The 15,091-nt window shown below is 41.2% G+C and overlaps 2 protein-coding genes across 4 annotated transcripts; one reads left to right on the top strand and one right to left on the bottom strand.

Moving 5' to 3' along the window:
* Positions 1–134: 134 nt before the first annotated feature.
* LOC117571934 (protein Smaug) lies at positions 135–9,231 on the bottom strand. Of its 3 annotated transcripts, XM_034254425.2 has the most exons (5): positions 7,731–7,939; positions 4,233–5,889; positions 3,174–4,168; positions 2,445–3,057; positions 135–1,417 (listed from the first exon to the last, which is right to left on the bottom strand). In XM_034254425.2, exons 2-5 carry the CDS (start codon positions 5,730–5,732, stop codon positions 1,376–1,378), a joined length of 3,150 nt encoding a protein of 1,049 aa, XP_034110316.1. In that variant the 5' UTR covers positions 5,733–5,889; positions 7,731–7,939; the 3' UTR covers positions 135–1,375. The 3 variants fall into 3 exon arrangements, with proteins under 3 accessions (XP_034110316.1, XP_034110315.1, XP_034110314.1); XM_034254424.2 differs by lacking the exon at positions 7,731–7,939 and adding an exon at positions 8,792–9,231 and having other exon boundaries at positions 135–3,057; XM_034254423.2 differs by having other exon boundaries at positions 135–3,057; positions 7,731–7,946.
* Positions 9,232–10,153: 922 nt separating this feature from the next.
* LOC117571935 (ubiquitin-protein ligase E3B) lies at positions 10,154–14,701 on the top strand. The gene is made up of 7 exons (XM_034254426.2): positions 10,154–10,570; positions 10,633–11,113; positions 11,172–11,552; positions 11,612–12,228; positions 12,292–12,410; positions 12,537–13,714; positions 13,774–14,701. Exons 1-7 carry the CDS (start codon positions 10,410–10,412, stop codon positions 14,056–14,058), a joined length of 3,222 nt encoding a protein of 1,073 aa, XP_034110317.1. The 5' UTR covers positions 10,154–10,409; the 3' UTR covers positions 14,059–14,701.
* The last annotated feature ends 390 nt before the right edge of the window (positions 14,702–15,091 follow it).

Raw genomic sequence — 15,091 nt, 5'->3', positions numbered from 1 at the left:
TGTATATGTATTGGTAGTAGGTACACTCTTGAATGCTCACGTTTGATAATTTCCTCTCCAATCTCTTGTTTGCTCTATGTTCCCCGCCCAATCGATTGGCAATCAGTAATTTGCAATACAAACACTTGCGTCAATTTGTTAATTATTGTTGAACGATTTACTTATTAAACAGTTTTCGTAGTTGGTTGGTTGTTGCTGTGAATTTTGAACTCTTTATATGGCTATAAATTTGTTTAATATATTGTATGTATATTTAATTTACATGCATTTCGCAATTCTTGCAATTTAAACAGCTGCAATTTGTGATGTGAATTGTTGTTGTTACTATTTAAATAAAATACATTTTCTCTTTTGTTTTGTCAAACAGTAGCATTAAATATACATTCGCAATTTTAATGCAGTTCATTCAATTTACATACACAAATTTGAAATTAAGCTAACAATTGGTTTTTCATATTTTCTTTGTTTTTTATGTTTTTAAACATGTTCGACTTTTCAGTGGTTTTTCCACTCGTTAAGATTGGTTTAGTTTTAAGCTTAAGCTTAGTTACAAAGCGATCGCAATCGATATAATTTTACACTTATGTGTATATTGTTGTATGTATATAGCAATTCTCAGAAAAAAAAACAATTAAAAAATAACATAACATACTCAATCTTTGATCACCATCGTTATACAGCACATTATTACAAACAATTCACTAAGGCCTAAAAGCGAAACAAAATAATATTACATATAATAATAATTATTGTATACATACATATACATATGCACGTGGCTAGCCATTCATATTTTTGTTGCTTCCTTTTTTTGGCTTATCTCTGCTTACAACTTATACAAAAAATACAATATTTGATTTACTAGTATTAACATCGAGGCTCCTAAACCCTTTCTGCATTTTCTTGTATCAACACAAAGACATTTTCATTTAGATGTTTATAAATTACAATTTTGTTGTTATCTTTTCAGCAATTATGTTCCTTTAAATTTAAAATAAATTATGTGTATATATCATTAATATATATATATATATAGATTTATATATATATTTTGTGTATAAACATAGTTCATTATGTGACTTTTCAGCAAGCAACGTTTTCATTTTTTATTCGCGTGTGTCGTCGTGAATCGTGTGTGCTTCAATCATTTCTTTACTTTTACTTTTAATTTTCGTTTTCCTCTTGTATCCAGCTTTTCTAGTTCTTATAGTTGCGAATATAGTAATCTTAGTCAGTCTCATGGTCACGATGCAGAGTTCATAATATAATTTATTAACATATACATATCTACATATACATATATGTGTTGCTTGTTGCATGTTGCATGTATATTTTCTAGTCAACGTCTGTATTATTTTGTGTTGCGGGGGCAGCGTCAGAATAGCGTAAAATGTTGATCAAATTTGGCCAAATTTTCCTATAGAGAAAAAGGTAATGTTTTTCTGTTGTAGGTTCTAGTTTTGCTTGTGTTCTTGCAGTTTGTCTCAGGATTTTCAACTATATCGAACTACTTTTATGACATTGGTTTCTTCGTCATTGTCTCAACTTAAACATTAATAACATTGGCAGCAAAAAGCGTCGCATCTAGGTCTTGACAGGAGCTGCGCTTAGTCGAGGATGGAGGAAGGGGTTCTTGTTTGTTTGTTATCTACTAGGCCTTACCCGTTGTACACGGCCAGCCGTTGTACTTGGGTTTGCAGCAGCCCCCAAAAGACGAGCTAGAGGACTTACACAAACATTACACTGACACGCACGCGCATTAGAGAGAGAGTGTGTGCAAACTTAACATTTAAACAAACATTTTTGTCAGTATTCTTACATAACTAAAAACGATTACAAAATACAATTCATTGACGATACGAGACACACGCGCACATAACAATCAAAACATCGAAAAAAGCTAATATATTAAGAAAATTTAAATAATATAACAAACACTGCCAACAACTTTAGTTCATTGCCTGCTCAGTCATTTGACGACACAGTGTCTCCAACTGCTCTAGACTCTTGAAGTCATTCATTTTATAGTCATGCGGTGGCATGTTGAAGCTCTCCTTAAGTGTGGCCATGCTCAGATTAATCAGCTGCGGCTGAGTCAGACAATGATCCATATTGTTGTTGTTGTTATTGTTGTGGCTAGTGTTGTTGTTATTGTTAGAATTGTTGTTGTTAATGGGTTGCTGGCAAAGACTATTGCTACAGATACCAGTGCAGGGCACGACATCGCCATTACCAACATCACCAGGACACAAACAGCTTCTGCCATTGCCAACTGCTGCAGCAGCTGCTGCTGCCGCCAGCAATTGCAGTTGCTGTTGATTAATTATATTGTTGTTTAGTATAGTGCTGTTGTTGTTATTGTTATTGCTGTTAATTAAAATCTGAGGCGGCGGCTGCTGCTGCTGCTGTTGTTGCGGGGATTCTGATTGATCTGAATTACTAACCATAACCACAGCGGCCATCGTTTTCTTTGGTTGCTGTTGCTGCTCCACAATTGCTGTTGCACTTAGTCCCGAGCTGAGTCCGTTCAAGCTTGGCTTGCGCTGCTGTTGTTGTTGTTGCAGGTTGTCATTGTTGCTGTTCGTAAGCACGCCTTGACCCGGCTTGAAGATTAGCTGTTGCGGCTGCTGTGGCCCACCAGCGACCACGATCAGGTTGTTCAACGAGCGTCGATGATGTGGCGGCGGTGTCTGCTGTGGCAGCGCGGGAAAGTGTTGCGCATGCTGTTGCAGTATTTGCTGCATCTGCTGGGCATGCTGTGAATGATGCTTTAGCGTTTGCGGCTGTTGCTGCTGCTGCGGATTATTCATGAAGCTGGGATACGATGAGCTCTTGTACTGCTGAGTCTGATAGCCGCCATTGAAATCGAACTGTTGCTGAGGTGGCTGCTGTTGTTGCTGCTGCTGTTGTTGTTGCTGTTGCTGCTGTTGATGATGCGGCAACGGATGCTGCAGACAGTTAAGCGAAAAATTCAGCATATCGTTTGAATTCTTGCGGTGATTGATGCGATCATTGCTCGCATTTTTTGGATCACACTTGCGACTCTTGCCATTCCACCTACGAAATGAAAAGTCAATTAGAAATCAAGCAAGCAAAGTGTTCACAAACTGACTATTTTAATTTCAAACGTAATATTCTGAATCGTTACTCTTAAATATTCTTTAACCACTTACCTGGGCTTGTTCATGTTGTTGGAGGTGCCACCCGTAGTCTTCACGTGATGCAGTTTCGGCACCATCGACATCTTCAGCTTGGACAACTTAAACTTCAGTTCCTTGAGTTGATTGGCATGATTCACAAATGCCTCGTTGTGTATAGAACGATCCAGAATCCACATGAACACACCTAGAGTTTCCTCTTCGGGCGCACAATAGGGATCCTGCTGTAGTGCATTGCTCACCAGATCGATGACTTTGAGGAAACGCAATCCAATGTTCTCTTCACCCGCTATCGTTTCCAATGGCTTCATAGGCGTTAGCACAATGTTGGTAAGCTCTTCGACAGCTGTGCTAATTTTCATCTGACCGGTGTGCAGCTCTTGTTCCACCTTGCTGAGAATATGGGCGCGTTCCTTTAGCTTCTCAATACACAATGCCAGCTTATGCGAGGCGCCTTTAGTGACTCCAACGCTCTGTAGAAACTCTTCGGTAATCTGCAACATCTCCTCGTACGTCATGTTCTTAAACAGTTCAATGTATTTGTGCAGACGCAATGACTTGAGCCACAATCCAATGCCTGACATTCCGACATTGCGCGTCTGGAACTTGATGTAGCTCGGTTTGAAATCATCGAGCCGGGTATCTGAAGTGCTGTTTGCCATGCAATTGTTATTGTGGCGGTGATGCTCAATGGACAGCGAAAAGCTGCGCGGTTTATTGGCAAATTGCGCCAAATTCTCTGTGGAATTGGAGCAATTGTCATTCACCGTAATCACAGACGAATTCGACGAGTTTGACGAGCAGCTAGAAATAGTTTGCGTGGTCAAGCTGTTGGAGCGTCGCGTCTTTAATGCAGCGATTTTACTGTCCAGACTCCAACGGTTAATGTCGCCAAATTGGTCGCCCACATTGCCCATCAGTATGGACGCATAGGGCAGTTGTGGTGGTGGCGGCGGAGGAGGCGGTTGCAACAACTGTGAGTGAACAGGAGGAGCATGTGGTGATGGAGCCTGCATACAAAGCAAATGGAAATGTATTAGAATTTGCTATAGATATGCACTGTATGAATCTTACCTGTTGTTGGCTAAGGCTGCAGCTCCCAATGCCGCTCGTCTCGCCGCCGGTGGCAGCATCACAATTGTTCAGCGGCTCAAAGTCAAGAATTTCGGTGCCATTCTTGCTGAATGAGGTGTCATGATCATCGCTGCCAGCGAGGCCAAGCATGGAGCCAGCGGCGGCGCCAGCGACAACGCCATTCACCAGCGACGAGTTGCTGCCTAGGGATAGGCCTAAGCTATTCTGACTAGATGCTAATTCGTTCAATGTAATACCATTTAAATTATCACAGAGTGGATTGATCGAGCCACAGGATCCGCTAACGCTACCTCGCCATTCACCCGGTTGTCGTGGCAACTGCTTACTATTGTGGTGTCTGCTTGGCGGTGCAATTGTCTGCCAGTCAACGCTGCGCGTCAAGTTGCCCAACGATGACGATGACGACGAAGAACTGTCCGAAATGGTGCCAGCTCCCGCTCCGACTCCCAGTTGCAATTGCAGCTGTAGCTGCTCCGGTTGCCCAAAGTAACTGCTGCAGCTGCCACGCTTGTTTGTCGTCTGCTTGTAATCCTCGAGATGACGCAACCACACATTCAACGCTCGCCGATCTTCGCTGCTAATCGCTGGATGGATGAGCATATACGAAAAGATCTGTTGCACTATCTCTGGCGGCACTTGCTGCTGCACCGTGTCCTTCACAGCCAAGGAGATGAGCGTCATATAGCTGAGTTTGGCATCTTCGTTGCCCGGCTTCAACAGTGGCAGCATATTAAGAACCTCCTGCAAAATATCCTCTTTGCGGGTAAGCAATTTACGATCGTCCAAAGCACATTGATTTGTGCTGCTGGTGATTTGAAAATCACTGCCATAGCATGGCATTGAATCTTTGTCAGATGATGAGGACGCTCCGGCTGCGGCTTCAACCAGATGATCACTGCTGGTGCACGCCTTGTAGGCGGCCAACAAGTTCTGTAGGTAGCTGGGATTGTTGGCGTTGATGTCGATGACAACGCTACTCAGATTGGTTTGGCATGTGCCCAGATTCTGTGTCAGATTGTTGTCGATGGAATACTGTAGAAACTTGAGGCTGGGATAGCGCAAACGCTTGAGCAGTGCATACATGACCACGGTACGTTCACAGTCGTTCCACTTCTCAAACAGATTCGTCACCGTTGTCACCTGTTCGCAAAATAAAGCGTTTTTTGTTGCCCCAGTTGCAGTCGCTGCGGCTGCAGCTGCAACTGCAGCTTGTGTGGCATGTGGCGACGTCTCTCCATTGGTATCACTTTGATTACTATTGTTGCTGCTGCTAGTGCTGCTGGGATTAGGTTTTGTTGTTGTGGATGTGGATGTGGCGGCCGTTGTATTGACGGCACTTGTCGTTGTTGTTGTGGTTACTGCGGCTTGCTGCTGCTCCTGTTGTAGTTGCTGCGACTGTTGCGGCAATTCGTTAAGTGCATTTTGGGAGCTGCTGCTGCCGGAGGGCAGCGCGTTGTCTGTTCCTGTTGTGTACTTCATATCGTCGTTGTGTGTTGGCGTTGCAGTTCTTTAATTGCTCAATAAATAGTATATTTATATAATGTTGATATATAGTTTGTCTCTTTATTATTATATTTGTTGCAGCTTAGCCTTGTTTGCGGTGTTTATTTATTTGTTTTTGGTTCAGTTGCCAGGGCTGCAAAGACAAAATGGAAAACAGCAGAATTAACCAAATGGGGAAAGTACAAAAATATTTTTACTACGGAAAACTTGTTTATTTATTGTTATTGCGATTTGCAATTTTATTCCCTTGTGTGCATGACTTGCTAAAAAAAAATTAGAACCCAAACTTAATAGCTGAGATCGTGCATCGTGATCTTAAGTAATACATGCTTTTAATTTGATCGAGCTTTGATCGTGTTTCACTTCCATCCGTTCCTACGTTCACTATTGAGCTTTTATTCTTGTTCCCCACCCTCTACATGCTAACTTTTTTTTTTGTTTTTCTGTTCTGTTTTACTTTCTAATTAATGAAGTTGGACAAGATGAGGATGCGTGCAGTTCGTGTTTTTTCCCAGCCACGTGATCAGCACGACTCACGTCACAAGCGCGCCAAAGGGAAGAATTCTTCCCCTGTTATATTACGGCAACTTTTGCTGTTGTCGTTGCCGTTGTTGTTGCTCTCGTTTCGGGCGATAATAAACGTCAAGCGACTGCGACTACGACGACAACATTCAAAGTTAATCAAATCAATTTTTTCGCTAATTTATTAAATTTACAAATGCTGCGACAATAACAAAAATTGCAACCTGACAAATATGGCGACAACAACCACAGTAGTATCAAAAGAGAAAAAATAAAATAAAACATGAATTATGATGAAATGTGAAAAAGAAAAAAATTAGCATTCGTTGTAGTCCGATTCGTACCCGATTCCCGTTCCCATTCCGCTCGTCGATCGGAGACCTCAGCTATATGTAGTTGCTCTTATCAGAAAAATAAATAAATAAATAACGAGTTTTGTACATAACACCTTCGCCTCGCATGGCCGAGCTTTGCGCCTGGCGGTGGCGATAAATCAATAATAATACTACACATTTTCAAAATCATTATTTACCTATTAAGTTTAAGCTTGTCTAGACGAAAGGGGCACAACTGATATAGTGCGGAATGAGGGAGGAGAGTGTGGACTGATTCTCAATAAGTTTGGTTAGGTTGGCTTGATTGCGATTTGCGCTTTTCATTTAATTTCGTTACGCTTTATTTTATACATTTTTTTCCATTTCATTTCTTTTCTTCTTTTCTCTTATACGTTGTGCTCATTTCGAACGGGTATCATGAAGCTTGTTTCAGTTGAAGTTGTTGTTGTTGTTTCGCTGACGACTTTCTTCGATTTTTTTTCTTTTCTTACTTATTGTTGTTGTTACAATTTTTAAAGCTCTCTCAGCAATGCAGCTGTGTCAATGTATGCTATGTCTATATATGCGTGTGTGTGTGAGCAAGCATTAAAACATAACGGGCCCCAATTACAGTATTAAAGAGCGGTCAAGTGGAATTTACAACTATTTTTTCCAACAGTCTCTTTTTTAAGGCGAATTTCACATTTTTCTTTAATTGTTGCAGTCAATAACAAATATATATATTTGACTGCTCGCAGGTTAGTTAGAAGCCAATAAAAAGCTTTGCACATGGCGGGCGCCAAAGTAACGGTAACTATGCATGATTAACTAGTTTTGAGGTTATGTGTCAATATCAAAATTGTAACTGTAAATTTCCAAAGCACCCATACATATACAGCCAGACATAACTGCATGTTTACCGGCATAAATTACATACTTGCGTTCGGTTAATAATAGCTGTCAATTCGTTAAAGTTCAATAAACGACGCACACACATACAAAGGCACTCATTTACTGAGAATCTAAAACAATGACGGACGACAAATACAACTACAACTACAACATGTACATAGCTGCTGCTAACCGCAACGATCTTATTCTTTTACCATTTTTTTTTTAAAATATTTTTTTGCTTTACTTTATATTTGTTGCTGCTGTTTTTCTTGCACCGCTCTTGTTGTTGATCTTGCATGTATTTTGCATGCACAATATAAATTTGATTATCTCGTATAAACACACCGCACACACAAATTGCGAATTAAACAAAAACGAAGCCAGGCAGAGACAGTCACAGGCACAGGCAAAGGCACAGGCCAACTAAATGCTGCAGCGAACACGCACTGGGGAGCACTGAGGACAGTGAGAAGAGCAGCAGAGCAACGTTAGCAGCAGCAGAAGCAGAGCAGCAGCAGCAGAGAGAATGACGATGATGATTGGCGCTGGTGGCGTCAGCTAATGTAGCTGGGTCGTTTTATAAAATGGTGAGGCTTGCAAAGTAAAAACTCTCAGCATAGCGCGCGCCTTTTTCAGTCCGTTTCGAAGGAAATTTCCTTGCTGTTGCCGTTGGTGGGGGAGACACGCATATATTAGTGCACAATTACAACTGCGTGTGTGTGTGTGTAGCGGAATGCAAGCAAGCGACACAATATGTCGCGCGCTACAAAACGACCTAGCGACCCCAAAGCAAAGCGCGCACACAGAGATGCACTCATACACACACAGTCACAGCAACATTCTCTCACACACATACACATACACTTACATACGGAAGCGACCAGAATGCACAGCACAGGCAAAAAATGCGGCAAATTACATGAGATTACAAAGCAGGCAGGCATTTTTTTCGCTCTCAGTTACTGTTGTTGTTGCTACTGTCGCGCCTGCTTTCGCCGAGGCACAATTGTTTTCATGTCGCTTCTTTTCAAATTGCACTCACTTTCGGTTCCGTTCCGTCTGCACCTCCCTCAACCCAAAAAAAAAAAAAAATAAAACACCAATATCGCCACAGTCACAGATACAAGCTTGTTGTTTTGTTTTGCTGTTGCGACGACCAGCTGCCCTCAAATCACGCCCCACCCACCTAGTCGTCGCCCAGTCGCAGACACACACTCACAAATCGTTAACAGCAACAACAACAGAATACCCACATACACTATTATACAGTGCGCTTGTGCCAAAATCGTTCTATTTTTCAATTACCTTTTGCTTTCTATTCGCTGCAAACCTTGAAATTATTTTCACATAGTTTTTTGATCGCTCCGACGAAATACGAGAGCATATTTCACTAATTTGATATGGTGTCGATGCTATCGGATCGCGCATCCATTAATTTTTTTCTTTTTGTATAATTGTCACCTTGACTTGGCTTTTATTTTTTGTTTTCGTTTTTCCACACAAACGTCTTGCAAAATCATACTACTAATTCGCCTTTTTTAGCTGACTCTGGCATCACCACGACAAAAGATTTGCGCGTGCACGCAACACATTTTTAGACGAAACGATACACGTCTGCACCCAACTGTATCCGCTCGCAGTTATTTGCATTTTTTCTATTTATTTTTCTTACAAATGTGTACCATAATTTTAATAATTATAAATTAATTATTAATTCACGCAAACGCGACAACAACGACGATAATAAGGAGTCGGAGAAACATCTTAAAGCTGTTTTATTTGTCTATGTGTGACCACAGGAAAGCTAGTTGAAAATATACCTTTTAATACCAATAAATATACCAAAATACAGAAACCTCAAGAGTTGCCAATTGGTTGACTTTTAAGACATTACACAAAATTTGCATATCACATATAAACACTTTATTTTCAACAATTCTTTAACTCCGTGTTTTCCTAAATCTAAACGTTGTGTAGAATATAGTTGTTCGTGTCATTTGATCGGCATTTTCAAGTGATCGTATTTTCGATACAGAAAATTAATTTAAAAAATTCCAGATCGAAAAATTAGTTAATCCAATACTAGCAAAGTTTGAAGCTCGAAAAATTCCGAATCAACTTCTATATATTTTATTATTTAAAAATACATTATTTCTTTTTTGGTCAACTACAGTTTGTATATTTCCAAATGAATTATTAATTCAACCGCGACATTATCGAAGAAAAACATTTGTAGTGCTGTAAAATGTTGTGTAATTAAAGCATACAAATTAACGTTTATCGATTACTTTGAGTCGATGTTAAAAGAGCAATTTTTCTACTAGTTGTTGATCTTTCAGCATGCAAATAAAGATTGTTTATATTTTTATATGCAGTGCAACGAAAATGTTGATGTAGAGATATGCAAATTGGATTAAAGTACATGTATGTTATTGATTAGCTTATTATTTAAGAAAAATAACAGTAATTAAAACAATATCTTTTAATTGACGAGTTATTTTATGTCCAGACAATCTTTTTAAGGTAAATAACTAAAGTGGATTTAGAAAGGATTACAGATTTTTTTTAAATGTATGTACGTATTCAGAAAAACAATCAATTCAAAACATGGCGCGTCTTTTTCTATATTTTCGGTATATTAATCAAAAATATCCGTATATTTTTAACTTTGGCCTGCGGTCACGCTGGCTGTCTTGTGTTTAGTTGAGGATAATGAAAAATTTTTGTTATTGAAAAGTTTTAATGCAAAGCAAGCTGCATAAACAAAATGCACATTAAACTGGAGAGCTTTAAAATCAATGCGAATTGTTAAATTGCCGCGCAAACAACAATATAGCCCATCGAATCGCAATAATATCAAGAAAAACAACAAAATAGTTACAGCCACCCCCGAAACAAGAACAAAAACAACCAAATAACAAAAATGTTTGCACAAGCGGAATCCGAGAAAAGCAGCTTCCTGGAGCAGACAAAGGCAGCACGAGAGGAGCGTGCGCTGGAGAAGCGACGTGAGGAGGGAGCTATTCTATTGCAAGCGACCCTCAAGGGATTCGTCGCACGCAGCAAATACCAAAAGCGCATCATGTAAGTCACTAGATAGAAGAATGGAAAGACCACTTTAGCTAATTTGTGTATTCAATGTGTAGCCAAGACTTTGACGCGCTTTTAACGGACGAGAAAGAATCGGATCCGCTGCTACCCGCCGTGCAGGTTTATCCCGTGCTGCGTCGTTTTCTCACACAAATCAAATTGGACAAAAATGATGGACGCATGCGTGAACGTCTCGAGTCAATTTGTCGCTATGTGAATCGTGCCATGGAGGTGGATAATCCCAAGATTTCCTATGCCGCACTATGTCTGCACAAAGAGCGCAGTTTGCCGTGGATTGGACACATTAAACTACTGCTAACAAACTGCTTACTGCTTTTGCCAGAACTCAAACCCGAGAATCATGCGGACAGCATATCATTGGCCCTCTTTCTGCACACACTAATTGTGTTCACTTCACCCAAGTCGTGGTCCATACTGCGCAATCCGCAGTTTGAGCGTTTGCAGCCGGCCATGCAGAAGATATGTTGCAACATTCAGGGGCATCTAGTGCAGCATGGTTTCTACAAGACAATGCGGGTAACAAATTTGACTAAAATCCAATTGTACGTAAAATTCAATACAGTGTAATTCACAGCTTATACTGCTGCGTGGAACTGCTCGTGAGGAGCTGTCTGTGAAGACTGTGACGCTAGTGGCCATCGTTACACTCTGTCTGCGTCCGCTCATTGATGGCGATTACAGTCGCAATTTATTATCTCAGTTTCTCAGCGAAATTTTTTCGGTGCCCGCTCTCATTTATCATCTACATCAGAGCACGCCGCAGTGTATCGAACAGTTTGGCTCTATGTTGCTGTTGAAGCGTGCGTTGAGCATTTCAACGGATTTTCAATGGTTCGAGGAGTTTGCGGCTAGTATGTCCGGGACCAAAACGCTGGCGTATCTGGGCAACATTGTAAACATGTTTAACATTGACAATCAATCCGAGGCCAAGCAATTGGCCTTTCCACTGCTAACCGTAAGTTACATTGGTCATTTGCCAATTATCTGACTTATGTCTAACTCAACGCATTCCAGGAGACCACCACATCGCTGCTGGAATTAATACCCAACACGGTGACCACCAAGGGCGTTTTTACACAGTGGCACGAGCTACTCGGCTGGCATACACCTTGTGCGGAGCCAGCGCAGAACCAAAATGTGGCCCTTATCAAGAAGCAATTTCATATGCTGTGGGATCATCGCTGCATCAAACTGCTGCTGGGTGATTTGCTTAAGCAGATCAATGAGAACTACGAACGCATTGAGTTCCAATCACCACAACAGCCCTCAACCAGCAATCTTCTGCGTCGCGCCCTGGAACGTAGTCACACTGGCTTGTTGGCTAGCGCAACTTGCAAGCAGACAAAGGTCTCTTGGCGTAAGCTAGACAATAACGATGTGCTGCAAGTGTCACGCATCTGTGGAATGTATTATGCAGCACTTAGCACTCTCTCCCAAATGCGTCTCGACATTCTTACCGGCATTTGTTATAATGATAATGTTTTGTATGACATTTGGCTGTTGCTCACTTCGCTGGGTCCCAACTGTGGCATGAAGGAGTATCTGGAACTGTTGCGCTGCGAGACGGCTGTGCAGAAGCCACAGACAGCCATGCTCATGCTCTTCTGTGACTGCATGACGCACTACGTTACGTGAGTTATCAACAAAGTTGCCACCATTAAAGCTTGTTAATATATTTTAAATTTTAACTGCAGCATTCTGGATGAGTATGAAATGTACACAGAGCAGTCACCCTTCAAACTCAACGACTATGTTATGCTCACGTATTTTCTGAACAATATGCTTTTCAAACTGATCAACGATAACATTTTGGGTAAGCATGGCTCATTACATATCGACGTGGAAAAAGTGCCAAAGAAATACAGTTACAAAAGCTATATATCATAATAGCTTTTTCTAAATGCAACTTATTTATCTCAATTTCCTTCTATTTTTCTAGGTGCCAAGAACATTGTACAAAATCCAGTTTTCGTTTCGCTGCATACGCTGCTGCTGTGTCTATATCGTCGTGACTGTCGTCGTCCCTTTACGCCGCCCAATCATTGGCTCATCCCCGAGGTGAAGCCGTCGACATTCATCAATGATCTGGAAAAGGCCAAACGCAATGCTATGCTGCTGCTGGCAAAGATGCCGCACATTATTCCCCACGAGGATCGGGTCAAGTTATTCCGCAAATTCGTACAGAACGAGAAGGCTGTTATGGGTCTGACGGAGAGCGCCTGTGCCTCGCCACGTTCAGCTCTGATTGTAATTCATCGTGAGCGCATCGTTGAGGATGGCTATCGCCAGTTAGCCGCACAGCCCACACATGCTCTTAAAGGTGTCATTCGAGTGCGATTTATCAATCAACAGGGCTTGCATGAGGCGGGCATTGATCAGGATGGTGTCTTCAAGGAGTTTCTCGAGGAGACCATAAAGAAAGTGTTTGATCCATCGCTTAATCTGTTCAAGACCACATCCGATCAGCGACTGTATCCATCGCCCATCTCCTATGTGCAGGACAATCATCTGCAGCTCTTCGAGTTTGTTGGTCGCATGCTGGGCAAAGCTGTTTACGAGGGGATTGTGGTCGATGTGCCTTTCGCCTCGTTCTTTCTCTCCCAATTGCTGGGACAGACGCAGCAGGCTCTTTACTCATGCATGGATGAGTTGCCTTCGCTGGACAACGAACTCTATCGCAGTCTCACCTTTATCAAGCACTACAAACAAGATGTGGCTGATTTGAATTTAACTTTTTCGGTGGATCAGGATGTTATGGGCAAGATTGTGACGCACGAACTACATCCTGGTGGCAAGGCGCGTGTAGTCAACGATCACAACAAGCTGGTCTACATACATTACATGGCCTACTTTCATATGAACACACAGATTCGTGAGCAAACGCAAGCATTCAATCGTGGCTTCCGCAGCATTGTGAATCCTGAATGGTTGTCGCTGTTCTCGCCACCGGAGCTGCAGCGTCTGATCTCAGGTGATACGGTCCCATTGGATCTGCGAGATTTGCGCAAGCACACACAGTATTATGGTGGTTTTCATGACTCCCACCGCGTTGTTGGCTGGCTGTGGGACATATTGGCAAAAGATTTTACTGAGGACGAGCGCAAATTGTTTCTCAAGGTGCGTTGAATTGCGAGTAAATGGTATGAAGAATTTTACTAATCCGATTTACCTTGCAGTTCGTTACTAGCTGCTCCAAGCCGCCGTTGCTGGGCTTTGCGCATCTGGAGCCTCCATTTTCCATACGCTGCGTGGAGGTTGGCGACGATGAGGACACTGGTGACACCATTGGCAGTGTCATTCGAGGTTTCTTCACTATACGCAAAAAGGATCCACTCAATCGGCTGCCCACCTCGTCCACCTGTTTCAATCTGCTGAAGCTGCCCAACTACCAGAAGAAGTCCACGTTGCGAGACAAACTACGCTATGCTGTGAGCAGTAACACGGGCTTCGAGCTCTCCTAAACTATTGGATTTGAACTTGGAGCTGGAGCTGGATCTGGTTCAAGCAGCCGCTACATATCAGAGCGTGCTGAGCTTTCGGTGTTGTTATCTCTTTCAATTATTATTCTTAACGTTTCTTGCTGAAATGTCGTTATACACATGTAGATATATATGTCCCTTTCCCCCGAACACTCTCCATCTTTTTAATACATTATTATCAACATTTTGGATGTTGAATTGATTTTTTTATGTATGTAAGTAAGTTTCAGGCAATTGTATATTGTGCGTGTGTGTTTTTAGATATTTTATGAAACACATTTTTATCAATTGATGAAAAGCATAAATAATTATTACACATATTAATGAATATATATATATAACTCATTGTATGTATATGTATAAACGTATAGCTGTGATAAACAAATTATAATAAACACAAAAAAACGACAAAATACGAAGCTAAATTAATAAAAAAAAAACAAAAACAATATAGTTAATTTGAAAAACGATAAGCATAAGCATAAACCGAATTAATTGTACTATTTATAATTTGGACGTGCGATAAATATTTAATCCACAAACGTCATAAGTTAATAATGTGAAACACAAGAAAAACAAAAACCAAAACCAAAAGAAACAGCAACAATAAATCTAAATGTCTGATTCGTGTGTAAATTTGGCTTGTTTGTCTCTTAAGCAAATAGATATGTCATTAACAGTATTCCATTCCTAAAGATAACAAACAACAAATTACATGCAACAAACAAGCCAAAAACGGCAGCAATTAGTGAATGGTTGCTTACCGAATTTCCCCGGGTTTTTCCAAGCGCAGGCAATGAATGAAAACCGATGCCGCCGATGCCGTTACAGTCGCGCTAATGACACAAATCCCAAATGCCGTCTGGACACAGCTAATTGCCTGAGTCAGAGTCGGGAGGATCGAGGCGACAGATAGGAAGTGCACTTAGGCTTTGCATTGGATAAGCGGAAATGTTGCGCAGAATTTATGCAAAATGTTCGTCAAATTACCGGAAATTCAGCTGACTAATGACTC

The sequence above is a fragment of the Drosophila albomicans genome, chromosome 3 (assembly GCF_009650485.2).
Source record: "Drosophila albomicans strain 15112-1751.03 chromosome 3, ASM965048v2, whole genome shotgun sequence".
Lineage (NCBI taxonomy): Eukaryota > Metazoa > Arthropoda > Insecta > Diptera > Drosophilidae > Drosophila > Drosophila albomicans.
The sequence above is the reverse complement of the archived record's forward strand: the minus strand, read 5'-3'. Positions and strand labels throughout refer to the sequence as shown.

Excerpts from the sequence above, each read along its gene's own strand:
- LOC117571934 (XM_034254424.2), bottom strand. The coding sequence starts at position 5,732 with ATGAAGTACACAACAGGAACAGACAACGCGCTGCCCTCCGGCAGCAGC. Across the intron at positions 4,169-4,232 it reads GCAGCCTTAGCCAACAACAG|GCTCCATCACCACATGCTCC; the intron begins GTAAGATTCATA and ends CTTTGTATGCAG. Across the intron at positions 3,058-3,173 it reads AACAACATGAACAAGCCCAG|GTGGAATGGCAAGAGTCGCA; the intron begins GTAAGTGGTTAA and ends TTCATTTCGTAG.
- LOC117571935 (XM_034254426.2), top strand. The coding sequence starts at position 10,410 with ATGTTTGCACAAGCGGAATCCGAGAAAAGCAGCTTCCTGGAGCAGACA. Across the intron at positions 11,553-11,611 it reads TGGCCTTTCCACTGCTAACC|GAGACCACCACATCGCTGCT; the intron begins GTAAGTTACATT and ends AACGCATTCCAG. Across the intron at positions 12,229-12,291 it reads TGCATGACGCACTACGTTAC|CATTCTGGATGAGTATGAAA; the intron begins GTGAGTTATCAA and ends TTTTAACTGCAG.